General features: G+C 39.1%; 1 protein-coding gene across 9 annotated transcripts in view; it reads left to right on the forward strand.

The window, feature by feature from the left end:
- Positions 1-12,889, forward strand: part of FNDC3A (fibronectin type III domain containing 3A) — a 220,193-nt gene extending 207,304 nt beyond the window's left edge. For all 9 annotated transcript variants that reach the window (XM_075591927.1, XM_075591924.1, XM_075591926.1 and 6 more), the window contains 3 exons: positions 1,909-2,075; positions 3,556-3,683; positions 10,404-12,889. In XM_075591927.1, coding sequence (XP_075448042.1) covers positions 1,909-2,075; positions 3,556-3,683; positions 10,404-10,718 — 610 coding nt within the window. In that variant the 3' untranslated portion in view covers positions 10,719-12,889. The remainder of the gene's footprint in view (positions 1-1,908; positions 2,076-3,555; positions 3,684-10,403) is intronic.
- The last annotated feature ends 451 nt before the right edge of the window (positions 12,890-13,340 follow it).

Below are 13,340 nucleotides of genomic sequence, written 5' to 3' on the forward strand. Positions count from 1 at the left end.
TTGCAATAGAAAGTAAGATCAACCTTAAAAAGTTCTTTAAGTACCTTAATAACAAAAAAATCAGAAAATAAAATATAGGACCCTTTCAGTGTGAGATGGACAGGCAGATTATTGGAGAAAAGGAAATAGCAGAGGTATTAAACAATTTGTTTACCAGGGAAGAATCAATTTCAATTGTAGTGCCGCGGGAACAAGCCACAACCTCTATATTAATTAACAATTGGTTAACTGAGGAAGAAGTTCATAGGCGGCTTGATAAAATTAAAGTAAATAAGGCACCTGGCCCCGATGGCATACATGTAAGTTCAGTAATAGCCAAACCATTACATTTAGTATTCAAGGACTCCATTTTCACAGGCTCAGTACCACAAGATTGACGTAAAGCAGATGTGGTGCCTATATTTAAAAAGGGAGCTAGATCACAACCAGGGAATTACAGCCCTGTAAGCCTGACTTCAATAGTGGGGGTGCTACTTGATGGTTTAATACGGGATAATATTCAGGAATACCTAATGGAAAACAAAATTATTAGTAATAGTCAGCATGGATTTATGAAGGATAAATCATGCCAAACTAACCGTATTTGTTTCTTTGAGGAGGTAAGTAGGAATTTAGACCAGGGTAATGCAGTTGATGTGGTCTGCTTATATTTTGCAAAGGTTTTTGATACAGTTCCACACGAGGTTGGTGTACACAATAAAGAAAATTGGACTCTGTAAAAATATATGCACCTGGATTGAAAACTGGTTAAAGGACAGACAACAGAGGGTTGTCATAAATTGAACTTTTTCAGGTTGGGCTAAAGTCCTGAGTGGAGTACCTCAGGGATTGGTACTGGGACCCTGCTTTTTAACTTGTTTATTAATGCCCTTGAGGTTGGCATCGAGAGCAAAGTCTCCATCTTTGCTGATGACACTAAATTGTGAACAGAAGGACTTACTGTATAGAGACTGGAAGCTTGGGTAGATGAATGTCAGATGAGATTTAATACAGATAAATGTAAGGTTATTCATTTAGGAAGCAAGAATAAACAGGCGACTTACAAATTAAATGGGGATAAATTGGAGGGCAGGCTTGGCAATAGTGCCCAAAGTCATGCAGTAGCTGCAAAGCCAAACAAGATCTTATCTTGTATTAAACGGGCGATGGAAGTAAGTCTAATTATGCCCCTCTATAAAGCATTAGTAAGACCACACCTTGAATATGGAGTACATTTTTGGGCACCACACCTTAGAAAATACATTATGGAACTAGAGAGATTGCAGAGAAGAGCCACCAAGTTAATAAAGGGGATGGATAATCTAATTTATGAGGAGAGGCTAGCTAAATTAGATTTATTTACATTAGAAAAGAGGCGTCTAAGAGGGGATATGATAACTATATACAAATATATTCGGGGACAGTTCAAGGAGCTTTCAAAAGAACGATTCATCCCAGTACAACGTACACAGGGGCATCCCTTAAGGTTGGCGGAAAGGAGATTTCACCAGCAATAAAGGAAAGGGTTCTTTACAGTAAGGACAGTTAAAATGTGGAATTCATTACCCATGGAGACACTGATGGCAGATAGATGTCCAACTTTTTTTTTAATAAATCTATTTTTTATAAAAAGGAAAGGTACACAGGGATATACCAAATAAGTAAACATGGATGTTGATCCAGGGTGTAATCTGATTCTTGGAGTCAGAAAGGAATTTTTTTTTCCCCTTAAGAGATATCATTGGATGATATGTCACTGGGGTTTTTTGTTTGCCTTCCTCTGGATCAATATACTGTAAGTACAGATAGAGGATAAAGTATCTATCATCTAAATTTAGCATAGGTTGAACTTGATGGACGCATGTCTTTTTTCAACCTCATCTACTATGTAACAGCTCAGAATTTTTTTTTCTTTTCTTTTTCATTTAGATTTGTATCCTTATATAGAGGACCATGTCATACATACAAAGTACAAAGGCTCAATGAGTCAACTTCATACAGATTTCATATTCAAGCATGTAACGAGGCTGGTGAGGGACCTTTCTCCCCAGAATACATTTTCACAACTCCAAAATCACTTCCAGCTGCCTTGAAAGGTAAGTGTATAAATTCTGAGCAAAGGACCATTCATTTATAAAAGAGTTCTAAAAACATAGATTGAAAGATAGGTGGGTCTTGCGTTGCACACCCCACAAAGAAACATGATCGGGACAGATTAAACATATAGTATAGTGCAGAGAATTGTCAGGGAGATGACTGACCACTGTTTATGAAATAGTACTTTGTAGTTGGATATTGAAGAAACAGTTCTCTTGAAATTGGCCATGTTAGATCTTAACAACAAAAAGTGAAATACACTGCTCACCTAATAGGAGCTTGTTGGGTGTCCACTATGTTTCACCTAATAATGTCCTAATATAAGTGAAACATAATAATACTGTAAGGTGCATTGGGAGCAGCAATTAACATATACAGATATGATCCAAGAGATATAGCATGCATACTACAGTAGAGGCAACGTTTATTCTAACATTTGCTGTAAACTAGCCGGGTTACATTCTGGGTATGTGCTGGGTATGTGCTGGGTATGTTCTGGGCTAGTTTGAGGCACGTTTAAGGCATTTCTGCATTGACTAACGACCCATAGGATTAACACAGCAGGGATCCCTGGCAGTCCAATTCAGTTTGAATGGGACTGCCAGGGACCCCCGCTGTTAATCTGATAGGCCACTGGGGCTAGTTTAAGGAAAGTTTAAGGCATGTATTCAGAATGTACCTGGGTGTTTCCTGGTTTTTTTGGGGAATTGCCACTGGTTTTTGTTCGAATAAGAGTTGCCTCTACTGTATATAGACACTATAATTAACTAGTATTGCATACCAGAACGCAGCATGGGAGGTCATTATTCACTACTCAATACAATTTTATTCAGTTCACAATATATCCATCAACAAGCATAATTTATGCTATATACTATATACAATGTTTGGATAGAGATGACTGAATAACCTTGTTCACGTCACCATGACAGAGGAATTTTATGCATTTCCATTGTAAATACTTCATTTGATTGTGTATATTATAGAATTTGGATGTAATAAAATGTAGTTATTTTTTGGTTTTACTACATTTGCTGGTCCATTTGATAATTTATGATTGCCAATCAGATAATATCTGAAGGGCTATTATAGTCCTGAAATATCACTACATTAGGTATTGAGTGCAATAATTGGGGTACTTTGGATCTCTTGGATCATATCTGTCCATGTTGGATCTTCTCTCAAATATCAGTACCATTCTGGAAATATTAAATTAATTTGAGCCTTGTATGTATGTTGTATTATAAATTGCATGTTTATAAAGTGACCATGGGCAGTTGTGCCACAAGACACACATGAGATCACCCTTCCCAGGTCTGTTCTTTTGCAAAACAAAATAGAATTGGCTTTTTCTTCAAATCTGGCAACCGATCTGCTTCATTGCGAAATTTATCTTAAGAAGATTATTTATTGTCCCTGAAGTCTTGCTTCGTTATTCAACTCGTAATGTTTCTGTTTGTACCTTTTTGCTCCCGTCAGCCCCAAGAATAGACCGAATAAATGAACACAGCTGTGAAGTCACTTGGGAGTCTTTACAGCCAATGAAGAGGGATCCAGTTATCTACGTTCTTCAGATAATGGTGGGGAAGGACTCTGATTTCAAACAGGTAATTATCACACTGTCTAGTTTAGGAAGATTAGTTTTTAAAAAGTACAATAAAACTCCAAGTCTGCCTAATTATTCCATACTGTGCAGTCCAGAGCTAAATTATGTCCTGATCAAAAACAAATTATATGCAGATGAGGTCATGCTATTTTCCATCTCATCTTCCTGGGTTTAACAAATGTTTCTTAACAAAATGAAGTCTTAATATGACCAAGTAGTGTAATATCTGTAATTAAATTCAGTAAGGTTTATTGAGCTGTTATTTACTTCAGTAGAGATTGATTAGATGAAGTGCATGGGTAAGAGAGCCCCTCTACAGTCCCTGACTGATATCACCCAGTTTCTTAGCTCCATTTCCTCTCTGAATGAGAAGAGTGAGCTGCTAGTTCTTGGGGATTTCAACTTCAATTGGCTTGACCCTAAAAACCACAAAATCCACACACAAATTAAATCGCTTAAACTATCGCAACTCATTTCCCAACCCACACGGACAAACCTGAAATCGCACAACCATTCCTTGCTTGACTGGATTCTCTCCTCAAATCCCAGAAGAATCCAATCCTCTGGCATCCTTCCTGACATTTTCAGTGATCATGCAATAGTGTACTGTGTAAGGAAAATTAAACTGCCCCAATCAAGCCCTAAAGTTCTCCTCACTAGAACATTTAGAAACTTTAACCTACAACAGTTTCTGGCTGACCTTACCAACTGCCCTTGGCACAGAATCGGTTTAATTCCTGACCCTGATTTTGCGCACGACTTTTTCCAGTCCGAGTTCTTAAAACTCTGTGATACCCATGCTCCACTACGCAGAATAAGGGTACAGGGTGCTCACCTTCCATGGGTTACACCTGACCTTATAGCACTCTACCAGTTCAGGGATGCCTTGTGGAAAAGCTACAAAGTAACTGGCACTACCAAGGATCTCAATCACTACAGATGCCTGCGGAACATGTGCACAAGGCAAACAAGGCATGCAAAAGCACAATATTACTGTGACAATCTCCTCCAGAATACATCAAACCCAGCTAACTTCTGGAAGGTTATCAACAACATATTCCAGCCTTCTAACCATCAACAGCCAAATAATATCACTAAGGGCGATATTACTCTGACAAACCCCAACGACATTGCAAATGCATTCAATGATTACTTTGTGGGGTGTGCTACTAACTTATTAGCGAAACGCAACCCAAACCACAAACTTGAATCTCATCCTGGGAGTACCCCTATAGCCCCACCCCCTCCCAACACTGCCCACAATTTCCATAGTCAACTCTATCCTGTCTGCGGGCCATATTCCTAAGACCTGGAAAGCTGCCAGAGTTGTCCCAATCTTCAAAAGTGGGGACAAAAACACTGTATCAAACTACAGGCCAATCTCCCTTCTCCCATTCCTATCCAAAGTCATGGAAAAATGTGTCCACTCCCAATTAAGCCATTACTATAACATGACAAATTTACCTAGCCAATTCCAATCTGGCTTTCGCCCCAAACACTATACCGTAACTACCCTGCTAAAAGTTTGCAATGAAATCCAGTGTGGAATGGAACAGGGTCAACTCACTGGTGCAGTATTCCTAGATTTTGCAAAGGCTTTTGATACAGTTGATCATGCTATCCTGCTTAACAAACTCCAGAGCTCTGGAATAGGGAAGCATGCTTTAAACTGGTTTCAGTCCTACCTATCAGGTAGATCCCAACATGTGTCCATCTCAGGCTCTAACTCCAACCCCCTGGATATCACCTGTGGTGTCCCGCAAGGCTCTGTTCTGGGGCCCCTACTCTTCTCAGTGTTCATCAATGATCTTCCCACAGCTTGTCAGGAAGCCTCAATACACATGTATGCAGATGACACAATCCTATATGCACACAGTAATAGCCTCTCTGACCTTCAACACATACTTCAGTCTGACTTTTTGAGCCTCGAAAAATGGATTTCCCAAAACAAACTGTTTTTAAACACTGATAAAACTGTAACAATGGTATTTGGGACCAAGACTAAATTTTTAAAGCTTCCAGCGACTGAGCTTCAGATTAGAACCAACACTAACACCACCCTAACCCCTGTCACTAGTTTTAAATACCTGGGCATATGGTTTGACTCCCACTTAACATTCGGGATGCACATTGATACCCTGACAACCAAGACCTATGCCAAACTAGGGGTACTTTACAGGAACAAATCCTCCCTAAGTCTCCTGGTCAGAAAGCGTATCGCACAGCAGATGCTAATGCCAATTATTGACTATGGAGACATAGTATATGGCTCGGCACCTCAAACCCACCTTAGCAAACTTAACACCCTCTACAATTCAATTTGTCGTTTTGTTCTCCAATGCAACTATAACACACATCACTGCGAAATGCTCAAAGAACTAGATTGGTCATCACTCGAGTCTAGGCGCAAAGTTCACCTTTCCTATCTTGCTTTCAAATTCTTTATGGGCAAGCTACCCAGCTATCTGAACAAGCTGCTCACCCCTACCACATGCAGCACCTATCATCTGAGATCAGACTCCAAAAGACTGTTCATGGTCCCAAGGCTCAACAAAGTATCCGGACGTTCCTCCTTCTCTTACAGTGCACCCCAAAACTGGAACAACCTACCAGAGACTCACATCCACCACCAGTCTAAGTTCTGTAACTGTTTCATACGCCCATAATATATATTATCTTTAACTGTGCATGCAATGTCTTGTATATAATGTATACCCTGCTCATTTATGTAACTGTATTTGTAACCATGTATTATTTGTCTTAACTCTGTGCCCAGGACATACTTGAAAGCGAGAGGTAACTCTCAATTTATTACTTCCTGGTAAAATATTTAATAAATAAATAAGAGAGTGGGTTTTCCAGAGGTGTAGTTAAGTTCTCCATGTCATTGGAATACTTATTTGAGCGGGTGACTTACAAATGAGGTTGAAGATGAGTAGAGAAAGTATGTGTCAAACTTGATGGGAAAGGAATCCCAGAAGAAAGAGACAATTGAGAAAATGGTTTCAGGTGTGAGAGCACTTGACCGAAGGTTGGCAAAGAAGAGGAAACCTGTGAGGTTCAGAAAGATCTTTACACTAAAACTTAATCGAAGAAGATCTCAAGTTGATCTGTTCAAAGATGGAAGCTATGACAAGTGTGCACTTTGCCAGGTCCTAGACAGCTACTAGAACTTGGTACAACACCCCGTTAGTAGAAAATAAGAGGCGAACGTAATGAGAGAGCTGGGATGTAAAGAGGGGGACCTTTAATAGAGTACAGTAGGCGATCAACATAAGATGGAAAGCAGAGAGAACATAAAAACTAAAATATGTGGATAGTGTAAGCAGAATTGTATCTTTGATTACTTTATACACTGTGTATTTGGCCATCCGGCCATTACAAATTCATCATCATATTTCATCCAAGTGATGGTATCATCGCTTGCAGACGTGTGTAGGAGTAGCGAGAACGAAAAGCACTGTATGCTGCATTCAATTCATTAAATAAATAATGTAATAATGGTAAGGATTTAAACAATAACTTTTATTAGGTACTGTATTAGTATAAAATAAATGTCAGACTGGAAAGTCTATGAATAGTAGTGGTAAACATATATTCACAAATGCACAAATGATCAAATATAGAAAATTTAAAAGTGGGATTTACCTAGGGGCAGTTAATAAAGTGCTGATGTCCAAGTGTGACACACCAGTACAGACAGGGTTAAGCTAATAGCAGCCCTCGGGTAGTGGACACAATTGAAAAATAATTAGAGAGTTAACAGGTATTCCTTGACTAGCTAATGGTAGCCTGAGTAGCAGAATTCAGTATGAGGTAACCGTGATGGGCATATCAAAGTACACTTGCCGGAAAGTGGTAGTCCTATATTACTGGTTATAGGAACGCATACATGGAGAACAACTCCTACCTAAGTGTAAACCCTGGTAAAATCATGGGAAGGGGAAGAAGGGTCCCTGAAATCACTAGTCTAGTGTATACCAGGCCTGTCTTCTCGGTGGGAGCTATAGCACTTACTTGCAAGGACTCCGTTGGCTGCGGTACCAACCGGAGACACAAGTAAGGTGTCTGACTGCCCTGAGACGTCATGCTGATGTGATTTATTATTTATTTATTTATAAAATATTTTACCAGGAAGTGATACATTGAGAGTTACCTCTCGTTTTCAAGTATGTCCTGGGCACAGAGTTAAGACAAATAATACATGTTTACAAATACAGTTACATAATGAGCAGGGTATACATTATATACAAGACATTGCATGCACAGTTAAAGATAATTTATATTATGGGCGAATGAAACAGTTACAGACCAGATTAAAATGTGAGACAGCCTTAGATTTGAAAGAACTTAGACTGGTGGTGGATGTAAGAGTCTCTGGTAGGTTGTTCCAGTTTTGGGGTGCACGGTAAGAGAAGGAGGAGCGGCCGGATACTTTGTTGAGCCTTGGGACCAGGAACAGTCTTTTGGAGTCTGATCTCAGGTGATAGCTGCTGCATGTGGTAGAGGTGAGGAGCTTGTTCAGGTAGCTGGGTAGCTTGCCCATAAAGAATTTGAAGGCAAGACAGGAAAGGTGAACTTTGGGCCTAGACTCGAGTGATGACCAATCTAGTTCTTTGAGCATTTCACAGTGATGTGTGTTATAGTTGCATTGGAGAACAAAACGACAAATTGAATTGTAGAGGGTGTTAAGTTTGCTAAGGTGGGTTTGAGGTGCTGAGCCATATACTATGTCTCCATAGTCAATAATTGGCATTAGCATCTGCTGTGCGATACGTTTTCTGACCAGGAGACTTAGGAAGGATTTGTTCCTGTAAAGTACCCCTAGTTTGGCATAGGTCTTGGTTGTCAGGGTATCAATGTGCATCCCGAGTGTTAAGTGGGAGTCAAACCATATGCCCAGGTATTTATAACTAGTGACAGGGGTTAGGGTGGTGTTAGTGTTGGTTCTAATCTGGAGCTCAGTCGCTGGAAGCTTTAAAAATTTAGTCTTGGTCCCAAACACCATTGTTACAGTCTTGTCAGTGTTTAAAAACAGTTTGTTGTGGGAAATCCAGTTTTCGAGTCTGAAAAAGTCAGACTGAAGTATGTGTTGAAGATCAGAGAGGCTATGGCTGTGTGAATATAGGATTGTGTCATCTGCATACATGTGTATTGAGGCTTTCTGACAAGCTGTGGGAAGATCATTGATGAACACTGAGAAGAGTAGGGGCCCTACAACGGCGACCGACTATCATCTCGTGTCATCGTGGCGCTTTTTCACAGGTACTACAGCTCCCATGGAGCAGACAGATGTGATGTGATGTGTGTGTGTTCAAAAACGAATAGATGATACCGTTCTGTACACATATATATACACATATACTTGTGATTTCAGTGACCTCTCTTCCCCTTCCCATGATTTTAGCAGAGTCTACACATAGGTAGGAGATGTTGTCCATGTATATGTTCCTAGAATCAGTAATATAGGACTATCGCTCTCAGGCTACTGTACTTTGGTATGCCTATCACGGTTACCTCCTTTGCAGTCTAAAGCTCTAAGACAACTTTAGCAAGATTATGGTAGGTATAAAAAAGTAGTGTAAAACAAAAACAACTTTGCAGTGCAGTAGAACTGTTCCTTTAAATAAATACAAAATATGCATTTATATTAATCAAAAATATGAAACACATTGTATGATTATGCATTTTTCATTTTAGTGTTATAATTTCCATATCAGATATCATTTAATATTAAACAGCCTTAAATTTAGCCACTGGCATCTTCTCCTTGCACATTATACAAACAAATTAACACAAATTGACATTAACATCAGTGTGTTCTATTCTTCACAGAGCTAGGAAGAACATCCCTGGCAATAAGGCAAACACAATTCATTTTGAAACAAAATTAAACAAGTCTAATTTAATAATGCGGCATAACGACATAGGCAGTAACGTCTTATTATAATACTGATGTATATGCAAGTTCTCTTGTGCACTGGTAATGTTGAATATTTTATATGAGCAAAAAAATAATTTCAGCTTGTTCTAAAGATTTTTCGTTGGGGGGTCAGTGCTATTATGGGACGAGTGATCCGAGTATCCATTTATGTGAGATGCCAGGCAGAAAGCGGTTTAAAGCAAGACTTTTTTTATTTTTTTGCTTATGACCTCAAGATCTGAAAAAATCACACTGCTAACTGTATTAATTTAGCAAGAATCAATGGGTTTTATTAAATTAACAAATATTACTTCGTGCAAGGCTAATCACATCAATATTCACTCATGGAGACTGAGTGAATCACACAGCTAAACTACTTGATGAAGACAAAGTGTTTCCTCCATTTTGTGCGTCTGAGAAGCCATAGAAACATAGAACCTCCTTCCTGGTTTACAGGTATTGAGAGAAAGATTAGAACAGTGGTTTCCAACCTTTTTTTGGTTAAGGAATCCTGTATGAAATTTTGAGGAACCCTGACGATCTCTAATAGTGTGTCTGAGATCAGATGCATAATAAGGAACCCCGACCCTCTCTAATAGTGTGTCTGAGATCAGATACATAGAAAGGAACCCCAACCCTCTCCAATAGTGTGTCTGAGATCAGATGCATAGAAAGGAACCCCGACCCTCTCTAATAGCGCATCTGGGCCTCTGTAAATGCCGCTCCCCCCCTGAAAATCTCAGCCTCCAGTTTGTGCACCTCTGAGGTAGATAACACTTGTATTTTCTGCTCTTTCAGGTTTATAAGGGATCCAGTGCTTCATTCCGTTATTCTGCCCTCCAGTTGAACTGTGAATATCGTTTCCGTGTATGTGCCATTCGCCAGTGCCAAGATGCTGCAGGACCTCAGGATCTAATCGGTCCTTACAGTGCCACAGTCCTCTTCATCTCTCACAGGAGTGAGCCTCAAACCAGCACCAACAAAGACACTGTGGAAGCCACAAGGACAGGAAGGACGCTCAGTGACGAGCAGTGCGCTGCCGTCATCCTTGTGCTGTTTGCTACTTTCTCCATTCTGATTGCCTTTATTATCCAATACTTTGTTATCAAGTGAAAGAGAACCAATTAGCTTTGCCTAAACCCCTATACTTTATTTTACTTTACGTCCCCAACAATTACAGTTATTTTCTGTTCTGCTTTTAAAAAGTGGTGGCAGTGAGCACAGCATTGAGACTACTGTAGCATGCCATTATTGTCATTTCTGCCAACCTCAATGCTTATAAATATGACATGGTCTTATGAACTTAAGGCACGGGTATGCTGCCATATAGACCCTGACTCTTTATGATGCAATCTTGTGTGACGTTTACACACATTCAACAATCCTCACTTGCGCCACAGTTTAAGGATTGTTTTTGTGCAAGGAAAATACACAGAATGAGATATTACTTGGGGGTCACCCTAGGTGCTGGAAAGATGTGAAGAGGGATGGATGCTTTGAACGTAATCTAGCACTGTACTTCTACCTCCTCTATGTCTTAATTTGAGAAAGGAGACTATGGTGAATCATTTGGAGACTCAACTCAGGCAGAAAAAAAATAAACCCTGGAATTTCTAGAATAGTGTGCGAGACTAATCAATTAAAAAAAACACACCGAAAAAACAAGCTTTTAATTGTTCAATGGGAAGTTATTCACTGCAGATAATGATTTGAATAAAGATGGCACAACTGATTGAATTGGCCTAATGAAACCGCCATTCGAGCGGAATCTGGCTTGGATGTAGTAAGTTTAACTTTCCATGCTAAAATTAATTGGAGGTGTTAACCCTTTCACTGCCATAGAATCATGCCACGCATTGTTCTACTGTGTGGCTCCTATAGCAGCATGGGGGTTGATACATTAGCATTTGACATTTATTGCTGCAGATATCCAGGTGTGTTCCAGCACTTTCAGCTAAAGCATATATCAGATTAGACGGGTTACCACTAGTTATGCTTTCCAACTCCATCACAGTTGCCCCTTTGTCACCCTCAGAGCTAAGCATTGATCATTGCCTTTTATTTTTTGTTCTGTCACCAAAACCTAAAGATAAAACTTTTGTAATTTGCACCAGAAACCTTTTAAGCTGCTTTATACCTTGTGCGGGAAGGCGGGGGATGGGGGTGGGGGGGGAGAAATCCAATGTTTAGTGTAATGTCTGTCAGGATTCTGTACCAAATTGTTGATTGCATGTAGTTAGTGTTGCATAGGAGCACTTTGCAATTGAATAATTCCTGTCCTGTGAGCTTGCATTTGTGAGTTCTTGAATGACCAGATCGGAATACGACATCTCTCTCTGAGTGTCAATGACTGCCAGCTGATATGAAGCTTCTACTACAACTATTTAACAATCTTATCACACTTACACTGTCTGTTCTACACGTTTTCTTAATTCGCTTTATATTTAATTTATTATTTCAGTCAGAGGATAGTAACTCACTAATGTTTTAGTTGTGTTGGGTTTTGTGTTTTTAATGGAAATGAGCACTTTCTATCGATTTTAAACAGCAGCTGTTTTGAGCTTTGGAAGAATTATTCCTATGATAGACATGGGCATGTATTGTAATTTGTTTCTATGTCAAATAATCTGTTGTAGAATAATACGTTTTTTGTTACAACTAATGATAAATGTAGGTCTTCTGGTGGTAACAATGCTCCGTCTTTGAAGTGTGATGTGTGTTTACTTTTATTTTCATATTCCTTGTCACTTTTATGTATTGGTTAATACGTTGTCACACAGAACACATTGATAACGAATATATTTTTTTCTAGAGACTTCTAAGACGTGCCATGTTCGTCAGTATAAATGAGGTTGCGTGTAATTGCCCAGATATTTCCACATGGTTGAATGTCTAAAATAAGAATTATCACAGCAGCTAATCTGTAGTGACCTATGTTTTTCATAGTCAAATTCAAATGAATTCCTATTTTTGATAGTAAATGTCATTTAATAGTGTATTTGCCATTAAGTCTCAACATAGATTTCTGCAGTGGAAAAAAAGACAAACTAATTTTTAATGTAACCTTAATTTTACCTCATACACTGTACATTCCGAAAAAAGAAGAGAAACTCTAAACTTTTTAACAAAATCTTATAGGTACACTACCAAACATGTCTCTAAAAATTGTACAATGATGGACTACATACAAAGGAAACATGTATAATCTCATATAAATATACATAAACTATGTAGCAAAAAATATCTTTAAAATCCGTGAAAAATAAAAGTTGTATCATTCTTTCTCGATGTGTGCTAGTTGTTTTTCTTGTTTGCTTAGATATTATTATTTGCAAGATGAGTGCCCATTTAAAGGACAAAGGTTTGTAAAGATATATTTTCATATAGATCAGCCATGGTACTCGGTGATTTACAGCTGCAGCGGCCGTTATTCAAACACTTCACGCGTTGTGTACATCGGAATACCAATGTCATGACGCGGGATGTCTTCCAACCTTACTGCCTTAAGACGCGAGTGCGGAAAATGGCATTTTAGAGTGCTGGTTTTTAAACACCTTAAATTGACACAGTAGCACAGTACTGTACACATTGCAATTCATTCATTTCATTGCACCCAAAGAAACAGAATCCATGAAATTCAAACAAAGCAATCACGATATGCGCGGGTGCCTGGGGCGATTGGCTGCGTTCATGCTGCGTGGAGTACAGCAGAGCACACGATATAGACGCCGTGAT

The sequence above is a fragment of the Ascaphus truei genome, chromosome 3 (assembly GCF_040206685.1).
Source record: "Ascaphus truei isolate aAscTru1 chromosome 3, aAscTru1.hap1, whole genome shotgun sequence".
Classification (NCBI taxonomy): domain Eukaryota; kingdom Metazoa; phylum Chordata; class Amphibia; order Anura; family Ascaphidae; genus Ascaphus; species Ascaphus truei.